At 41.4% G+C, this 16,410-nt stretch overlaps 1 protein-coding gene across 1 annotated transcript; it reads left to right on the forward strand.

Moving 5' to 3' along the window:
- The first annotated feature begins 2,213 nt into the window (after window positions 1-2,213).
- On the forward strand, window positions 2,214-9,820 carry LOC122820094 (excitatory amino acid transporter 3-like). The gene is made up of 10 exons (XM_044097646.1): window positions 2,214-2,334; window positions 3,083-3,223; window positions 3,534-3,626; window positions 3,720-3,831; window positions 4,021-4,063; window positions 4,153-4,215; window positions 5,117-5,298; window positions 5,444-5,551; window positions 6,790-7,065; window positions 9,622-9,820. The coding sequence occupies exons 1-10, from the start codon at window positions 2,286-2,288 to the stop codon at window positions 9,818-9,820; spliced, it is 1,266 nt and encodes a 421-aa protein (XP_043953581.1). The 5' UTR covers window positions 2,214-2,285.
- The last annotated feature ends 6,590 nt before the right edge of the window (window positions 9,821-16,410 follow it).

The following is a 16,410-nucleotide window of genomic DNA, read 5'->3' on the forward strand; positions in this document are numbered from 1 at the left end:
ATAGTCTAACTAATTTATGAAAGCATTCATTCTGGTAAAACAATCTTGACCAGCAGAGACAGTTATTTGCTATAGAGTCCATGTTATAAAAAGCCAGAGGATGCATGATGACATAAACTCTTATAATTAGCTTAATGTAGGGTGACCAAACGTCCGTATTTCCCGGGACATGTCTGTATTTCACGTCCTATCCCGGGCGTCCCGGTATATTTTCAGAAAGTGAGGAAATGTCCTGTTTTTTCGTGTTGACAACCCTCCCCCCCCCCCCGGTCCTAAGTGCCGTGGTGTCGCAGTCTTCCCCCCCCCCCCTTTTCTAGGAGAAAGAAGAGTAAATGTTGATGGAAGAGAACCAATTGAATTCTTTAGGTATTTGTTTCCCTTAGATCTCATTGATGATAGTGCATAACACCAACATGTATGTGCTGCAGAAAGGGAAAGAAAATCTGGCAGTGACAAGCGAAAAAATGCAAATTTTTCTAGGGATCAACATGGTCATGGGGTACATTTGATATCCTAGGACACGGATGTACTGGTCAAGTGAGGAAGGCCTTCGCCTTGGAATAATTGCAGATGCTATGTCTGTAAACAGATTGAGCAAATTCTGAGTTATCCGCACTTTGTGGATAACTATACCCATCAGCCAGCAAACACAGACAGGCTCTTCAAAATAGCACCAGTGCTAAATGCACTTCAGAAAACATTCCTGATGGCAGCAAACCCTGAAGAATTCCAATCAATTGATGAGCAAATCATTCCCTTCAAAGGCCAACTGTCAATCAAGCAATACATACCCAAAAAGCCCAAACCCTGGGGTGTGAAAGTGTGGTTGAGGGCAGGGTCCTCAGGTTATATGTATAAATTTGAAATATACCAGGGCTCAGCAATTAGGGGTCAGAGCAGTGGTTTGGGAATGGCTGCAGATGTAGTGATGCGCCTTTGTGATGACATAAAACACAAAAACCACAAGGTGTTTTTTGACAACTTTTTCTGCAGCATTCCACTCCTTGAGGCCTTGCAAGACCTTGGCATCTATGGCACAGGTACATGCAGAACAAACAGATTGAAAGGAGCAAGTCAGAAACTTAAGAGTGAAAAACAACTGAAAAAAGAAGGCAGAGGAGCCTGCTCTGTTGTCAGCACAAACAGTAACATCACTGTCACATGTTGGCTTGACAGCTCAGTCATCCACATGGCATCGACCTGTGTGGGTCAGTCCCCTGAAGACACGGCCCAAAGATGGCTGAAGAAAGAACAAGCCAAGATCAGTGTCCAAAGACCCTACTCGGTGGCCCTTTATAACCAACACATGGGTGGGGTGGATCTTGTTGACCAGTGTGTGGCAATGTATCCCCACAGATGTAGAAACAAGCGGTGGTACATCAGAGTGTTCTTTCATTTTTTGGATGTGACTGTTGTAAATGCCTGGCGACTCTACCTGATGTCTGGGTTGGAAAAGATTAATCTCCTCATCTTCAAAGCTTCTGTGGCCCGTGTACTGATCAATTCTGGCTCTGGTCAGCAAAAAAGAAAAGGAAGACCCAGTGGAACCCCACCTCCAGCAAAGTGCAGAGCAGTGACCAAAGTACCCAGGGAAATCAGGTTCAGCGCAGGAAATCACTGGCCCGAGCTCACCCAAGTCAAAAATGCAAACAGATGCCACAATGCTGCATGCACAAGGAAGACCAAATACATCTGCATGCAGTGCCATGTGGCACTGTGCCCTGGATGCTTTGCCAATTTTCATGTAGCCTAGGAGTTAGGAAAATGAGTTAGGAGAGAAGTTAGAAGAGGAGTTGTTTGATGAAGATTGTTCTCTGGGTTTGTACTAAACAGAAGGGCTATAGAATGTAAGAGTGCATGAAAGCATGTTCAAGTGCTATTCAAAGCCCACAATGGAATATGTGGTCATGGATTTATGATCAAATTCAGATGAAATTATTCTTCAGTTAAGTTTATACTGTTCTATGTTGAGTGCTGAAGCGCATGTAGTCCACTGTAGAGGACATTTCTGTAACTTCCTGGAAAAATAAAATTTTTGAAAAAAAAGTTCATATTTGTTTTTTTTTCATGCCCTAAGAAGAGTAAAAACACATTTAAAAAAAATCTTGTCTTAGGGATTCATAATTCATGCATCAGAGGGTTGAATTTGAATTATTGTTATTTATTTTACCAAGGTATCCATAGAGACTGACTATGCTTTGCAGGGCATTTTTTAAATGTGGGACAACTGTCTTGAACAGCTGAGAGTAACTGGTCCATCTGTCTGACACAGAAAAACAAAAACAATGAGAGGAAACCTACTACAGGTATTTTGTTTGTTGGGAGTCATATTGGGTAAGTACTAACTTTTTTTCTATTCGTAAGTTTTTTTAAAATTAATTTATATTTGTACTGTAATTTTGCTTGATGACACAATGCTTAGCGGTTAAGCAGATGTGCTTAACTTGAATTTTATCTCAAGTGTACATTAAATGTGAGATTTAATACACAAATAAAATGTTTAATAATTTCTTGAACGATACTGAAATGCAGTTTAATACACTGTAGTACACCAAACGACTACATGTTCATATTTTCTGATGATACAGCTATTCTCTGCCTCATTTCAGATAAATCACATTTAATCACTGACAGCAGATTAAAAACTGCCTTCATTGTTGTGAGGAACATTTTCTGATCCTTAACGTCCAAATCTCATTGGAGCCTTGTGGAGATTTGGAATTTGTGTTGCTTGTGTTACTTTTAGCCCTGTTGTGTGTTGTGTTTTTCCATGTATTGGTTAATTGATTGTCTTCTTGATGGTAATGGCTTTGCCTCGTTGTTTCCACTATTGCATTGTGTAAATGACATGAGGTTAGTCATAATTTTGCACATGTTTATGAAATGCATGACAGACTCTCTGTGCTTATTCAGCATTTGGGTATAATGTTGCCTGTATACGAACTGAAAAAAATGGAGAATATATCTGCAAAATGTATCGTTTGCTATTTTTATTAAAGCACTCCCAATTAATTCATACGGTTTTTTTCATATCTATTTTGTATGAATTTTTATGTTTGTTTTTTTTTTTTTTGCCCTACAGGGTTCGGCTTTGGGTTTCTGCTGAGGGCTACAACTGTTATAACTGAAAAATTAAAAGAATGGATAGGTATACCAGGGGAAGGGCTTCTAAACTTGCTTAAGATGTTTGCTGTATCCCTTATCGTGACAAGCGTGCTTTCAGGTAAGATAAATACGTATTCAGATACCTGGTATATTAACTTATAATTGTTATAGAGAATGATTGAAAAGATGCTCACTCATCTTTTTGAGGATATTTTGTAAAAATGTTCATTAAAACATGTGATAATATCTGTATCTATATATTAGACTCATCTGATATTGTTACATTTATTTCTTATAACTAAAAAGTAAAAGAACATGAAGATCAGTTCTGAAATCAAGAATATTGTTAGGACACATATGAACTGGCATGTTGTCCTGCTCACGACTTCGCCTTCAGAAGAAATTCTGGTTCTGCTCTCTTTTCTCAGGAGTAACTGGATTAAACACCAAAATGTCCCGGAAAACAGCCATCATCACAGGAACCTTCATCTGTGGTTCTACCTTCATAGTCGTAATTCTTGGTAAATTTATCATGGGCAGCAAATTTTAGAATAAATTTATGAAGACCGCTGTGTTATTGCTTTTGACATCCTGCCTGATACTTTGTGTTGCAGCAATGCTTCTGACTCTCACAATCCAGCCTGGTGGGGAAGATCATGAAGTAAGCAATTCAGAAGAGGAGTTGTCAACCTTCGTCTTGCATGTGATCATGCAGGATTTTATAAGGTGAGACAAAATTTATGATGTTCTGCATTTTCAGGTTTTATGTTAAATGTGAGATTTTATCATCTTTGACTACTATTAGTTCAACTATACAGGTTTTTGTGAGATGAGACTGGGCAAAATGACATCATCAAGTTTTTTGTCTTTAACACTTATCTCAGTTATTTTCTGACTCTCCTTTTACTCGCATAGGAACATGGTTCCAGAGAACTTCTTTCAGGCTTTCTATGAGCAGGTATGCTTTTATTCTGGCCCACAACTCACTGTGTAATTTCCCATTTGGGGTTTGGAAATTTAACACAGTTTCTTTTTTTTTTCTCCCAGTACAAGACTGAGATTGTTCAGATTAAAAGAAAAGAACCTGGCCTCTTACTTGATCCAACACAGGTGAGTATTTTATTTTGATCTTTGTTTTCATTATAGGAAATAAAGATAATTTTACAGCCACAAACTTAAATTGAAGAAGAAAAAAATAAATGGCCTTCAGTTTCTTCTAATTTATAGCCTGAATGGGGATGTGGTGTTTGCCAATGTGACAGCAAGGTGTGCCATAGTTGTCATTAAGTGTCAGGAGGGGTGCATCACAGGGGAACAGAGGCACATAGGATAAACAACCATGTAAACACTCATACTGTCAGGATCTTGGGTTGTTTGAGTTTGTTTTTTGCTAAGTCATTATTTGTGTTCCTAACCTACTTTGTTCTGCCTTGTTTCTATTTTTACATCTGTTCCTTCTTAGTTATTCTAGTAATATTTATTTTTTGTGTCTAGTCCTTTCCTTAGTTATTCTAGTTTTCATTATGTTTCTTATGTCTAATTATTTTTGTTAGATTCAATTCCTAGTCCCAAGTCTGCTCTCCCTCGCCCTTTGTGCCACTTCCTCTTTCTCTCTTCTCAGCCTGTTTCTCTTCTCACACCTGCAACCCATTTGCTCATCAGCCCAGATCTTTGTTCAGCATTTAACCGAACAGTATTGATACACCTCTTTCTCAGTCACTCCTTGCTGGTTCCCTCTTTTACTTTCCATTCGGCTCCTTTTCGCTTGTGTTTATTTATTTATTTTTGTATCTAAAGGGTTTAACATTTTAATTTGTGTCTTTCCATTTCACAACTATGCAGTGCCTTAGAGTGGTCTTTTACAAAAGAAATGCATATTAAATACACCAAAGTCAATGGTTTTATGTTGACTTATTATGAAAAAGTGCAATGCATTGTCCAGCAAGGTGATGTGCTCCTACAATATGGTTGTCAGAGGGCTGGAGCCGCCTACTTGTGTTTTTTTGTGCAGAATGTCACTGAGACGAAACTAGTTGGCAAGTATGTTGAAAGACCCAACATGTTAGGACTGGTCATCTGGTCATTCGTCATCGGCATCTTATTAAACAGGATTGGACACGAGGCAAGAAGCACTGTGGAGGCCATTCATTGGATCAATGATGCCATAAAAGTTATGCTCAACTGGGTCTTGTGGTAAGATCAGACAGTATCTGAGCAGATTTCATTTCTTTTACATATTCACTTCTATTTACACTGGACAGCTGCTTCCGTACGTTCATTTAAAATATATTTGATACCCTTTTTATTAAACCTTTTTTTTTGTTGTTTTTTGTTTCAGGTACTTACCAATTGGAGTTTTGTTCCTGATCGCAGAACATGTGTTGGATGTGCCTGACTGGGCTGCTGTCCTTAAACTCACAAAGTTTGTAGGAGTGGTTGCTGCAGGGTATGTCCAACTACCATTTTCTTTTCATCTTTGCTACCAAACTGATATCACTGCTCCTGAGATAGCAGCACTGAACTCTACCTGAGTGACATGACAAGAAAACTTTGCTGTGAATATATTTACAGAACAATTTTACAGATTTTACTGACATTTTCCTCATTTATGTTTAGAGATCAGTTTTCATCAATGCAATTATTTTCAGCCTCTTTACTCTGATTCCTCCAAACATTTGGGGCTTCATGCGCCATATTTTGTGCACAAGTGGGCATGTATAAAAATTAGTTTTGCATCAAAGTTTGCGTAAATTCCCGCACACTTTTTTTGCTGGTGTGAAAATGTGCGGGAGCCACGCAAACTTTTTCTGTGTACAATATCAAACTGCAAAGCGTCAAAACTCACCTAAATGCACAGAAATCTGACTACATTCGGTGTTATTTGAACCAAGAAGCTTCAAACCCGATGTTTTTCATGATTTTAATATTTTATTGTTTAAACATAAACGATAAAACTGAACCGCATTTATTCTCAGACAACAGGATAACAAGCACAAAATAAAGAAAATAAAAAATAAAAGTATGTAAAAACCTCGCTCGAATGTAAATAGTACTTTTTCTCAGTTTTGGTATCATAAAGATGTAACTCATTGGTCTGTGCACTGAAGAGCATGAAATGCAAATGGGAGTAATTTCTTTCTCACTAATAGCAGATAACCGGGTTGGATTAGCAGATTAACTCAAACCTGCTGATTAAAAATAATCAACAGGTTTGATTATTTTAAGGTGATCAAGGTGTGTACGTAATCTGGTGGTGAACATCACCAATGGGTGGAGAGGATTCCTGACTGTCGCTTGTGCTATGGATCAAATTACATTTCAGAGATTACCCATATTGGAGTCCCTAGAGTACTGGAGAGTGCTGCCCTGACTCTCCTTGTTCCGGGGACTTCAACGCTCATGTGGGCAACAACAGTGAGGCCTGGAGGCGGTTTGGGAGGCGAATCTGAACTCGAAACTTTGGACTGTGTCTCCATGCCATGTTCACGGGTGTCCATATGGCGGCACCAGGACATTCTAGGCTACAGGCCTGTTATCCATCGGATCATGCGACCTGGGTGAAGGGATTTCCACTGACCACACCTGGTGGGGGTTGGGCTGGTGGGGAGAAGCCGGGCTCGACCAGGCCCAAGCGGCTCATCTGGGCTGTGGCTGTGAGGTTGTGAGCTGCCAATCTCGTGGCAGAACTCGAACATCCTGGAGGTGGTGGGGGACATGGAGTCTGAGGACCATGTTCCATGCCTCCAGAGCTGAAGAGCTGTGGCAAGTTTGGGCCTGTTGTGGTGGCAACCTGTGGGACTCGGAAGCCAGGCTGAAGAAGTCCCATTGGGCCGGCCTGTGGGACTCGGAAGCAGCTGATGGGCATGGCGGGCATGTGGCCCGGGTGGTTGCTAAGGCAAAAACTAGGGAGTGGGAGGAGTTTGGAGAGACCATGGAGAAAGACTTCTATATGGCTACAAGGCAATTCTGGTCCACCATCCGGCGTCTCAGGAAGGTAAAGCAGTACAGCACCAACACTGTTTACAGTGGGGATGGTGTGCCTCTGACCTCAACTCGGGATGTTGTGGGCCAGTGGTCAGAGTACTTCGAAGACCTCCTCAATCCCACCAACATGCCTTCCATTGTGGAGCCTGAGCCTGGGGACTCTGAGTTGGGCTCTCCAATCTCTGGGGTCGAGGTCACCGAGTTTGTCAAAAAGCTCCTTGGTGGCAGGGCCCCGGGGGTGGATGAGATCGGCCCGGAGTTCCTTAAGGCTCTGGATGTTGTGGGGTTGTGTTGGCTAACGCGACTCTGCAATATCGCATGGACATCGGGGGCAGTTCCCCTGGATTGGCAGACCGGGGTGGTGGTCCCCCTGTTCAAAAAGAGGAACCGGAGGGTATGTTCCAATTACAGTGGGGTCACACTCTTAAGCCTCCCTGGCAAGGTCTATTCGGGGGTTCTGGAGAGGAGGGTCCATCGGATTGTCGAACCTCGGATTCAGGAAGAGCAGTGTGGTTTTTGTCCTGGTCGTGGAACACTGGACCAGCTCTACACCCTCAGCAGGGTCCTGGAGGGTGCATGGGAGTTCGCCAAACCAGTCTACATGTGTTTTGTGGACTTGGAGAAGGTGTTCGACCGTGTCCCTCAGGGAGCCCTCTGGGGGGTTCTCCGGGAACATGGCGTACCGGGCCCTTTGATACGGGCTGTCAGGTCCCTGTATGACTGGTGTCAGAATCTGGTCCGCATTGCTGGCAGTAAGTCGGGCTTGTTTCCAGTGAGAGTTGGATTCCGCCAGGGATGTCCTTTGTCACCGATTCTGTTCATTACTTTTATGGATAGAATTTGTAGGCACAGCCAAGGTGTTGAGGGAATCCGTTTTGGTGGCCTAAGGATTGCATCTCTGCTTTTGCGGATGATGCGGTCCTTTTGGCTTCATCAGGTCGTGATCTGCAGCTCTTGTTGGAGCGGTTCGCAGCTGAGTGTGAAGCGGCTGGGATGAGGATCAGTGCCTCCAAATCCGAGGCCATGGTCTTGAGCCAGAAAAGGGTAGAGTGCCTTCTCCGGGTCAGGGGGGGTGTTCTGCCCCAAGTGGAGGAGTTCATGTATCTCAGGATCTTGTTCACGAATGAGAGAAGAAGGGAGTGGGAGATCGACAGGCGGATTGGCGCAGCATCTGCCGTCAAGTGGGCGCTGTACCGGTCCGTCGTGGTGAAGAGAGAGTTGAGCCAAAAAGTGAAGCTCTCAATTTACCGGTCGATCTATGTTCCCACCCTCATCTATGGTCATGAGCTTTGGGTCATGACCGAAATAACGAAATTGTGGATACAAGCAGCCGAAATGGGTTTTCTCCGTAGGGTGTCTGGGCTCTCCCTTAGAGATAGGGTGAGAAGCTCAGTCATCTGGGAGGGACTCGGAGTAGAGCCGCAGTCACGCTGGAGGGACTATGTCTCTCGGCTGGCCTGGGAACGCCTTGGGATTCCTCCGGAGGAGCTGGAAGAAGAGGCTGGGGAGAGGGAAGTGTGGACCTCCCTTCTGAAACCGCTACCCCGCGACCCGACCCCGGATAAGCGGAAAAAGATGGATGGATGGATGGGAAATCTTGATGATGGTTTATAAGCGTTTAGATTGCACATAATAATCATCCTGGAGCTCTGAGCAGAAGAGCGGTGCGGTACCGGTAGCGGTCCAGCTGCAATCATCCTTCAGTTGAGTCAACCGCTTTGTGAATGCGCCTTATGGACATAAAGCATTCTAGTATTTATAATAAATGTCCACATTTCATAAAGCTTTATGTTATCTTTATTATTGGTCCTACTTGTTTTTCTTCATTTTAGGTAGGAAAAATATTAAGAACTGTTTTGTTAAAGACATTGACACCATAATAACACTTAATGATATTACTACGACTACTATTATGACATTTATGAGATGATGAGTCTTGATTAATGTCAAATTGTCATAACCACATTTTTATTTAGATTAATGTCTAGTTGTCATAAGAAAGACATTTTTTCTAGGTTAATGATAAGACATTTTGAATAATGTCAACTTTGTATTAAAAGTGTCATGACAGTCTTATTCACAACCCGTCAAAAAAAGTGTTATCATAATTTTCATTCCACTTTAGTGTGATGCAGTACTGTGTGTTAGCATATCATATAAAATTCCCCCAAACACATTGATCTGTCAGGTTTTACAATGACAAAATATATAAAGAGTTTATTTGTACATTTATTCATAAATGTACGAATAAATATTTAACAACCAGTGAATACTTAATGCATCTCTAACTCTAAGTGTAACTTTGTTTTGTTGTTCAGGCTAGCAATCCAAGTCTTGGTTATTTTCCCCATGATTTACGTCGTTCTCACCAAAAGGAACCCTTTTCCTATCTTCATGCAAATCTCTAGGGCTTTGACGACAGCATTTATCATCGCATCCAGGTGAAATGTTCTGTTTGTTGAAAAATCATGACACTTCTCTAGTTTGTTCATATGAACGGAACACCAATAAAAGATGTGCTTTCTACCAAAGCGCCGCCGCTCTGCCCGTCACCTTGCAATGCTGTGAAGAGAAGGTGAAGATCGATAAGAAACTCTGCCGCCTTATGTTGCCAATTGTCACCGGCATCAATAGAACTGGAATGACGCTCTATGAAGTGACCGCTACCATCTTTATTGCCCAACTTTATGATATCACGCTGAGTGTCGGCCAGCTAATCGCCATTGGGTAAGCTGCTTCATATAAGTGCATGGAATTCAGAAAAGGTGCATGCTGGGATTGTTAAGAGCAGTGATTTGCCAAGTGGGTAGCATTTCCCCTTTGCAGGGGCCCTGAGCAACACATAGTTGTCATGTGACATCACACCTCTGTTAACGTTGTAACTGACAGCCATCTTGGCAGGCGGCTGCTATGATAAGAAAACTCCTCATTCATAGAGTTTTGTCGACTTTTGATCATTGAAGAAATATTTCCTGATTTCAAAACGTTTTCATTCACTGCAGAGAATATGATACACATAGAGCAGGGGTCTCAAACTCCAGTACTCGAGGGCCGCAGTCCTGCAACTTTTAGATGTGCCTCTGCTGCAGCACACCTGAATAGAATAATTAAGGCTCTGGAGAACTGATCTACACAAGGTGGAGGTAATTAAGCCATTTCATTCCAGTGTTTTTTTACCTGTGGCACATCTAAAAACTGCAGGACTGTGGCCCTCGAGGCCTGGAGTTTGAGACCCCTGTTTTAGGCATTTACCTGCTTCAGGAAACATGATTTCAATTGACGGCTGATCAATAGGCTTTTTCTGAATTTCAATCGTCTGAATGGGGTGTGTTGAGGGAGGGAAACATCTAAACATCTTCTCCGGAGCCTTAATTATTCTAGCCACCTGACATAGAGGGATCTGCTTCCTTCGGAGAGTCACCAGCTCGCTGTTGGAGGGCAAAAATCGTATTGGCGATGATCCCTACCATTTGTTTTCACTGTCAAGTTGTCACTATAACATGCTAAATCTTAAATCTGTAAAATAAAAAAGGGTAGCGCTTTGCTACTAATTGTCAACCCTACAGCAACTGGATAATAAGGTCAGGGAAAAGTTTTGCTAAAAATAAAAATTAATAATACTGAAGAAGAGTGAAGTAATTTACTTATGTTTGTTTGACTTTGAAAACTGTAATATGTCAGTGTGATGTGGAATTTGGTGTGTTTTGGTTCTGTTATGATATTAAAAAAAGGCGAACTACACACCAACCTTTACAAATCATCAGTAGATGAGATGCTTAAATTAGCTGAACTACCACTGCTGTGTTAGATTTGCTATACAGCAGTAGCTTATCTACCACAGTGATCACTTACTAGGTGCAAAATAAGTTTCACGTCTAAACACATAAAACTGTAAAATAATTTTGATATTGAAATATGAAATTTCTGATCACCTCACTTGACATACTTGCTGATTTCAAAATGATATCACTGTGGAGAATATATATATATATATATATGCTTGATTTGTTCAATGTTCAACTTGTTCAATATTACTTAACCTGAATGAGCCCATCAATATAAACAATGAACAAGTCTAGCACAACCTCTGATTTACACTGATCAGTATCTGTTGCTGTAGCAGGTTATTGATCTGCTACTTATTGATGTATCTGGTGCAGAAAATCAAATGAACAAAAAACCGACCTGTAAAGCCTGAGTCCAAGTTACCAACTGGTACAGTAGAATCACAAACATTAAACTGAATTGGGCAGAGTGGTGGCTACACTGAGGGTGGACAATCCTGGTTCTCGAGGGCCGGTGTCCTGCAACTCTAAGATGTCTCCCTGTTCCAACACACTTGAATCCAACAGCTGAATCAACTCCTAAGATCAGTCAAGTTCTCCAGAGTCCTGCTAATGACCTCATTATTTGACTTAGGTGTGTGGAAGTAGAGATACATCTAAAGGTTGCAGGGGACCGGCCCTCGAGGCCTGGAGCCAGAGGAAGAAACCTTGGATAAAGGTTGAGGCAGTACGTCAATAACTAAGCACTCTATTAATTCAATCTGGTGGTGTTTCAGGATATTTATAGATATTTTCACTGTAAATTTTGAACTGAACCAACTGGACAGTAGGAAAGGCTTGATGAAGTTGCAGATTGTAGCATTTCTGTTGCTGGGACAGAGATGCTAATTGAGATTTTGCTTGGTTTGCAGCTTGTCTTGTTCCATTGTCTCTTTTGGAGCTGGAGGCATCCCACGAACAGGAGCTGTGACCACTATCCTGATTCTGACAGCTGTAGGACTGCCTGCAAAGCATGCTACCATTCTGATTGCGTTGGAGTGGATTCTGTAGGTCCAACTTGATTCTTAAAGCCTGCTACTTGTGTTTAAAGAGTACTTTCAATATCAAACTGTGTAGTCACTCTGGATGGAGTTATGCTGGTCTGTTATCAGACAGCTTGAAATTATTCTTGACCAGGACATGATCTTTAACTTGCATAATAAATGAATGTCTAAGATCACCAACTAGTGGAGAAATCCTGAGGAGAGCTTGTGAAGTAATGATTGATAAGACTACACTTGGAGTCTGAAGTCAACAACAGTCTGAGCTGTAGAAGACCTGGTGCATCTGGTTGTTGTAGATTGAGGGAGAGTAAACCTTCAAGAAAAACATATTTGAGTCTGACAGCATGCTTGTTCTCTTCTGTGCCCTTCAGAGACCATTTCATTACCGCGGTGAATGTGCTAGTAAATGTCTATGGTGTTGCTATCACCAATCATGTGTGGCATGACGACCTGGCAAGCCTTGTAATAGTGCCACGGTAAATGAAATCTTTAAAATTATGTGTTCATTTGCAAAGACACAATGTTGCCAAAAGTATTTGCTCCCTGATCCAAATCATTGGATGCAGGTGTTCCAGTGGCTTCTGCAGCTGTATGAAATCTACCACTGAGACTGAACAAATAGTCTCAAATTCACTTTTGCTTTTCAGAGTGACCTAACACCATGATGGGTTGCCACCTGTGCATGACTTAAAGTTATTACATTTCCTCTACTTGGCTCTAGACCAGTGTGGACATTTTGTCTGCAGTTTCAAATCCTGCCTCAAGTGTAACAAAAAAAATGTACAGCAGCTAAGACTTTTGTCACTAGATTAGATCCAGTGGGCAGGTTGCACTTTGCTCTGCTGTGACAGGACTCTGCCTAAACACCAGAAACCAACAGTGGGGGAAGCTGAATGCATCAATGGCAGACAAGCTGAACTGCTTTTTTGCTCTTTTTGAGACCTACCAGCAGTTCTCTTCTGCTCCAGCTGTGCCCAGCCCCAGCTGGTTTCTGTACCACTCCACTCCCTCTACATGAGGATGGTGTCAGGCTGGTTGTCCTGGCAGTGAACCACAGCATTTTTGTACCATTTCAACATCCCAACCCTGTGGGAACATTTGGAAAATGGCTTCTTCCTGTTAGCACATGATTGAGCACCAGTACACAAACCAGTGTTCATAACATGTATTATTGCATTTTGCGTGGAAGAACTTAACCAGTTAGCTCATATCATATCTAACCCTGTGGGTTGAGAATAGACATTCCTCTAGTTCCCATGTGTGTGTGAAGGCAGATGAAAGGATACTTTTGTCAACATTGTGTAAATCCCTTTCTGAGCTGTATCAGTTCTCTCTGTATTATTCACTCATAAACCCATATAACTATGGTCTAAATGTACCAGAATGTCTTCAGTTTGGAGAAATTTAAGTATAGATTGTTATAAGTCATTCACACTGGGACTAAATGGTACTCTAGTCCCAGTTTGTCTTGAACGTTATTGACCATGTTTTCCATTTTACCTGTTAGCGCTGAAACGACTTATTCCATCAAGGACATCGAGATGGACTTATCCTGTTTGGACTCTGATGAAGAGCTCATCTCCTCCAGCCCTTCTTCCCACTCAAGATCTGCTTGACCTAGGAGAGGGGATCATCTCAGAAACATAGTTACGCCAACAAGCTGAAACCTTCAGATAGGGATGTCATCGTTCTCGGCTGTCTGAACTGACAATTTCCTTCTTTGCCTTTTGTTTGTAGGATGGGGCTATATCAGTTTATTCATCAGTGTTTAGTTTCTTTTTTACTTTAATTTTGCAACTTTTAAATTATCTATTTGTGTAATAATAACTTATTAGTGTTTAAGCTGTTAATAACTTTATAATAAAAGTATTGTTATGTGAATATAATTAATCTATTCTGTTATACACTTTATTTATGTTATTTTACTTTTTGCATGTTTATTATGTATTATTGATTTTATAAATTTGATCTTTCTCCTCAGACAATAGAAATGTTTCTCCAGTGTTTCCCCACTAGTCAACATGAGCTGCCACAGTTTCTCGTCTTCTATAACTGATCTTCTCCCACTTCCGGACCAACCCTGTTTTATTTTCATCTGTTTACTTGATTTGATCATATGGATCATTTCACTTTGTGTCTCCAAGTGATTAAATGTCCCTCTTTCTGTTTTTTAACTTCTGTAACTTTGTATTAAGTGTATGACACGTACGCTATATACAATGTTTGACAGATTGATTGGTGCAACAATACTTAGTAAATCAATAAAGTTCTCTATGTTGCATAACCAGGTTTACTGCTTCAGAATGAAAAAATAAATAACTGTAAAAATATTATTTCTATGAATGAACTTATGAATATTTCATGAAATAATTTCTTGAGATGAACTAATCTTAATAAATTGGCAGTCATTCTGCTGCTGTTCTAGAACAATCTTTATAGTCTAACTAGTTTATGAAAGCATTCACTCTGGTAAAACAATCTTGACCAGCAGAGACAGTTATTTGCTATAGAGTCCATGTTATAAAAAGCCAGAGGATGCATGATGACATAAACTCTTATAATTAGCTTAATGTAGGGTGACCAAACGTCCGTATTTCCCGGGACATGTCCGTATTTCACGTCCTATCCCGGGCGTCCCGGTATATTTTTAGAAAGTGAGGAAATGTCCTGTTTTTTCGTGTTGACACCCCCTTTTCTAGGAGAAAGAAGAGTAAATGTTGATGGAAGAGAACCAATTGAATTCTTTAGGCATTTGTTTCCCTTAGATCTCATTGATGAGATCATGCATAACACCAACATGTATGCGCTGCAGAAAGGGAAAGAAAATCTGGCAATGACAAGCGAAAAAATGCAAATTTTTCTAGGGATCAACATGGTCATGGGGTACATTCGGTATCCTAGGACACGGATGTACTGGTCAAGTGAGGAAGGCCTTCGCCTTGGAATAATTGCAGATGCTATGTCTGTAAACAGATTGAGCAAATTCTGAGTTATCCGCACTTTGTGGATAACTATACCCATCAGCCAGCAAACACAGACAGGCTCTTCAAAATAGCACCAGTGCTAAGTGCACTTCAGAAAACATTCCTGATGGCAGCAAACCCTGAAGAATTCCAATCAATTGATGAGCAAATCATTCCCTTCAAAGGCCAACTGTCAATCAAGCAATACATACCCAAAAAGCCCAAACCCTGGGGTGTGAAAGTGTGGGTGAGGGCAGGGTCCTCAGGTTATATGTGCAAATTTGAAATATACCAGGGCTCAGCAATTAGGGGTCAGAGCAGTGGTTTGGGAATGGCTGCAGATGTAGTGATGCGCCTTTGTGATGACATAAAACACAAAAACCACAAGGTGTTTTTTGACAACTTTTTCTGCAGCATTCCACTCCTTGAGGCCTTGCAAGACCTTGGCATCTATGGCACAGGTACATGCAGAACAAACAGATTGAAAGGAGCAAGTCAGAAACTTAAGAGTGAAAAACAACTGAAAAAAGAAGGCAGAGGAGCCTGCTCTGTTGTCAGCACAAACAGTAACATCACTGTCACATGTTGGCTTGACAGCTCAGTCATCCACATGGCATCGACCTGTGTGGGTCAGTCCCCTGAAGACACGGCCCAAAGATGGCTGAAGAAAGAACAAGCCAAGATCAGTGTCCAAAGACCCTACTCGGTGGCCCTTTATAACCAACACATGGGTGGGGTGGATCTCGTTGACCAGTGTGTGGCAATGTATCCCCACAGATGTAGAAACAAGCGGTTTACATCAGAGTGTTCTTTCATTTTTGGGATGTGACTGTTGTAAATGCCTGGCGACTCTACCTGATGTCTGGGTTGGAAAAGATTAATCTCCTCATCTTCAAAGCTTCTGTGGCCCGTGTACTGATCAATTCTGGCTCTGGTCAGCAAAAAAGAAAAGGAAGACCCAGTGGAACCCCACCTCCAGCAAAGTGCAGAGCAGTGACCAAAGTACCCAGGGAAATCAGGTTCAGCGCAGGAAATCACTGGCCCGAGCTCACCCAAGTCAAAAATGCAAACAGATGCCACGATGCTGCATGCACAAGGAAGACCAAATACATCTGCATGCAGTGCCATGTGGCACTGTGCCCTGGATGCTTTGCCAATTTTCATGTAGCCTAGGAGTTAGGAAAATGAGTTAGGAGAGAAGTTAGAAGAGGAGTTGTTTGATGAAGATTGTTCTCTGGGTTTGGACTAAACAGAAGGGCTATAGAATGTAAGAGTGCATGAAAGCATGTTCAAGTGCTATTCAAAGCCCACAATGGAATATGTGGTCATGGATTTATGATCAAATTCAGATGAAATTATTCTTCAGTTAAGTTTATACTGTTCTATGTTGAGTGCTGAAGCACATGTAGTCCACTGTAGAGGACATTTCTGTAACTTCCTGGAAAAATAACATTTTTGAAAAAAAAGTTCATATTTGGGTTTTTTTCATGCCCTAAGAAGAATAAAAACACATTTAAAAAAAATCTTGTC

This window comes from Gambusia affinis, linkage group LG01, assembly GCF_019740435.1.
Source record: "Gambusia affinis linkage group LG01, SWU_Gaff_1.0, whole genome shotgun sequence".
In the NCBI taxonomy this organism is placed as follows: Eukaryota; Metazoa; Chordata; class Actinopteri; order Cyprinodontiformes; family Poeciliidae; genus Gambusia; species Gambusia affinis.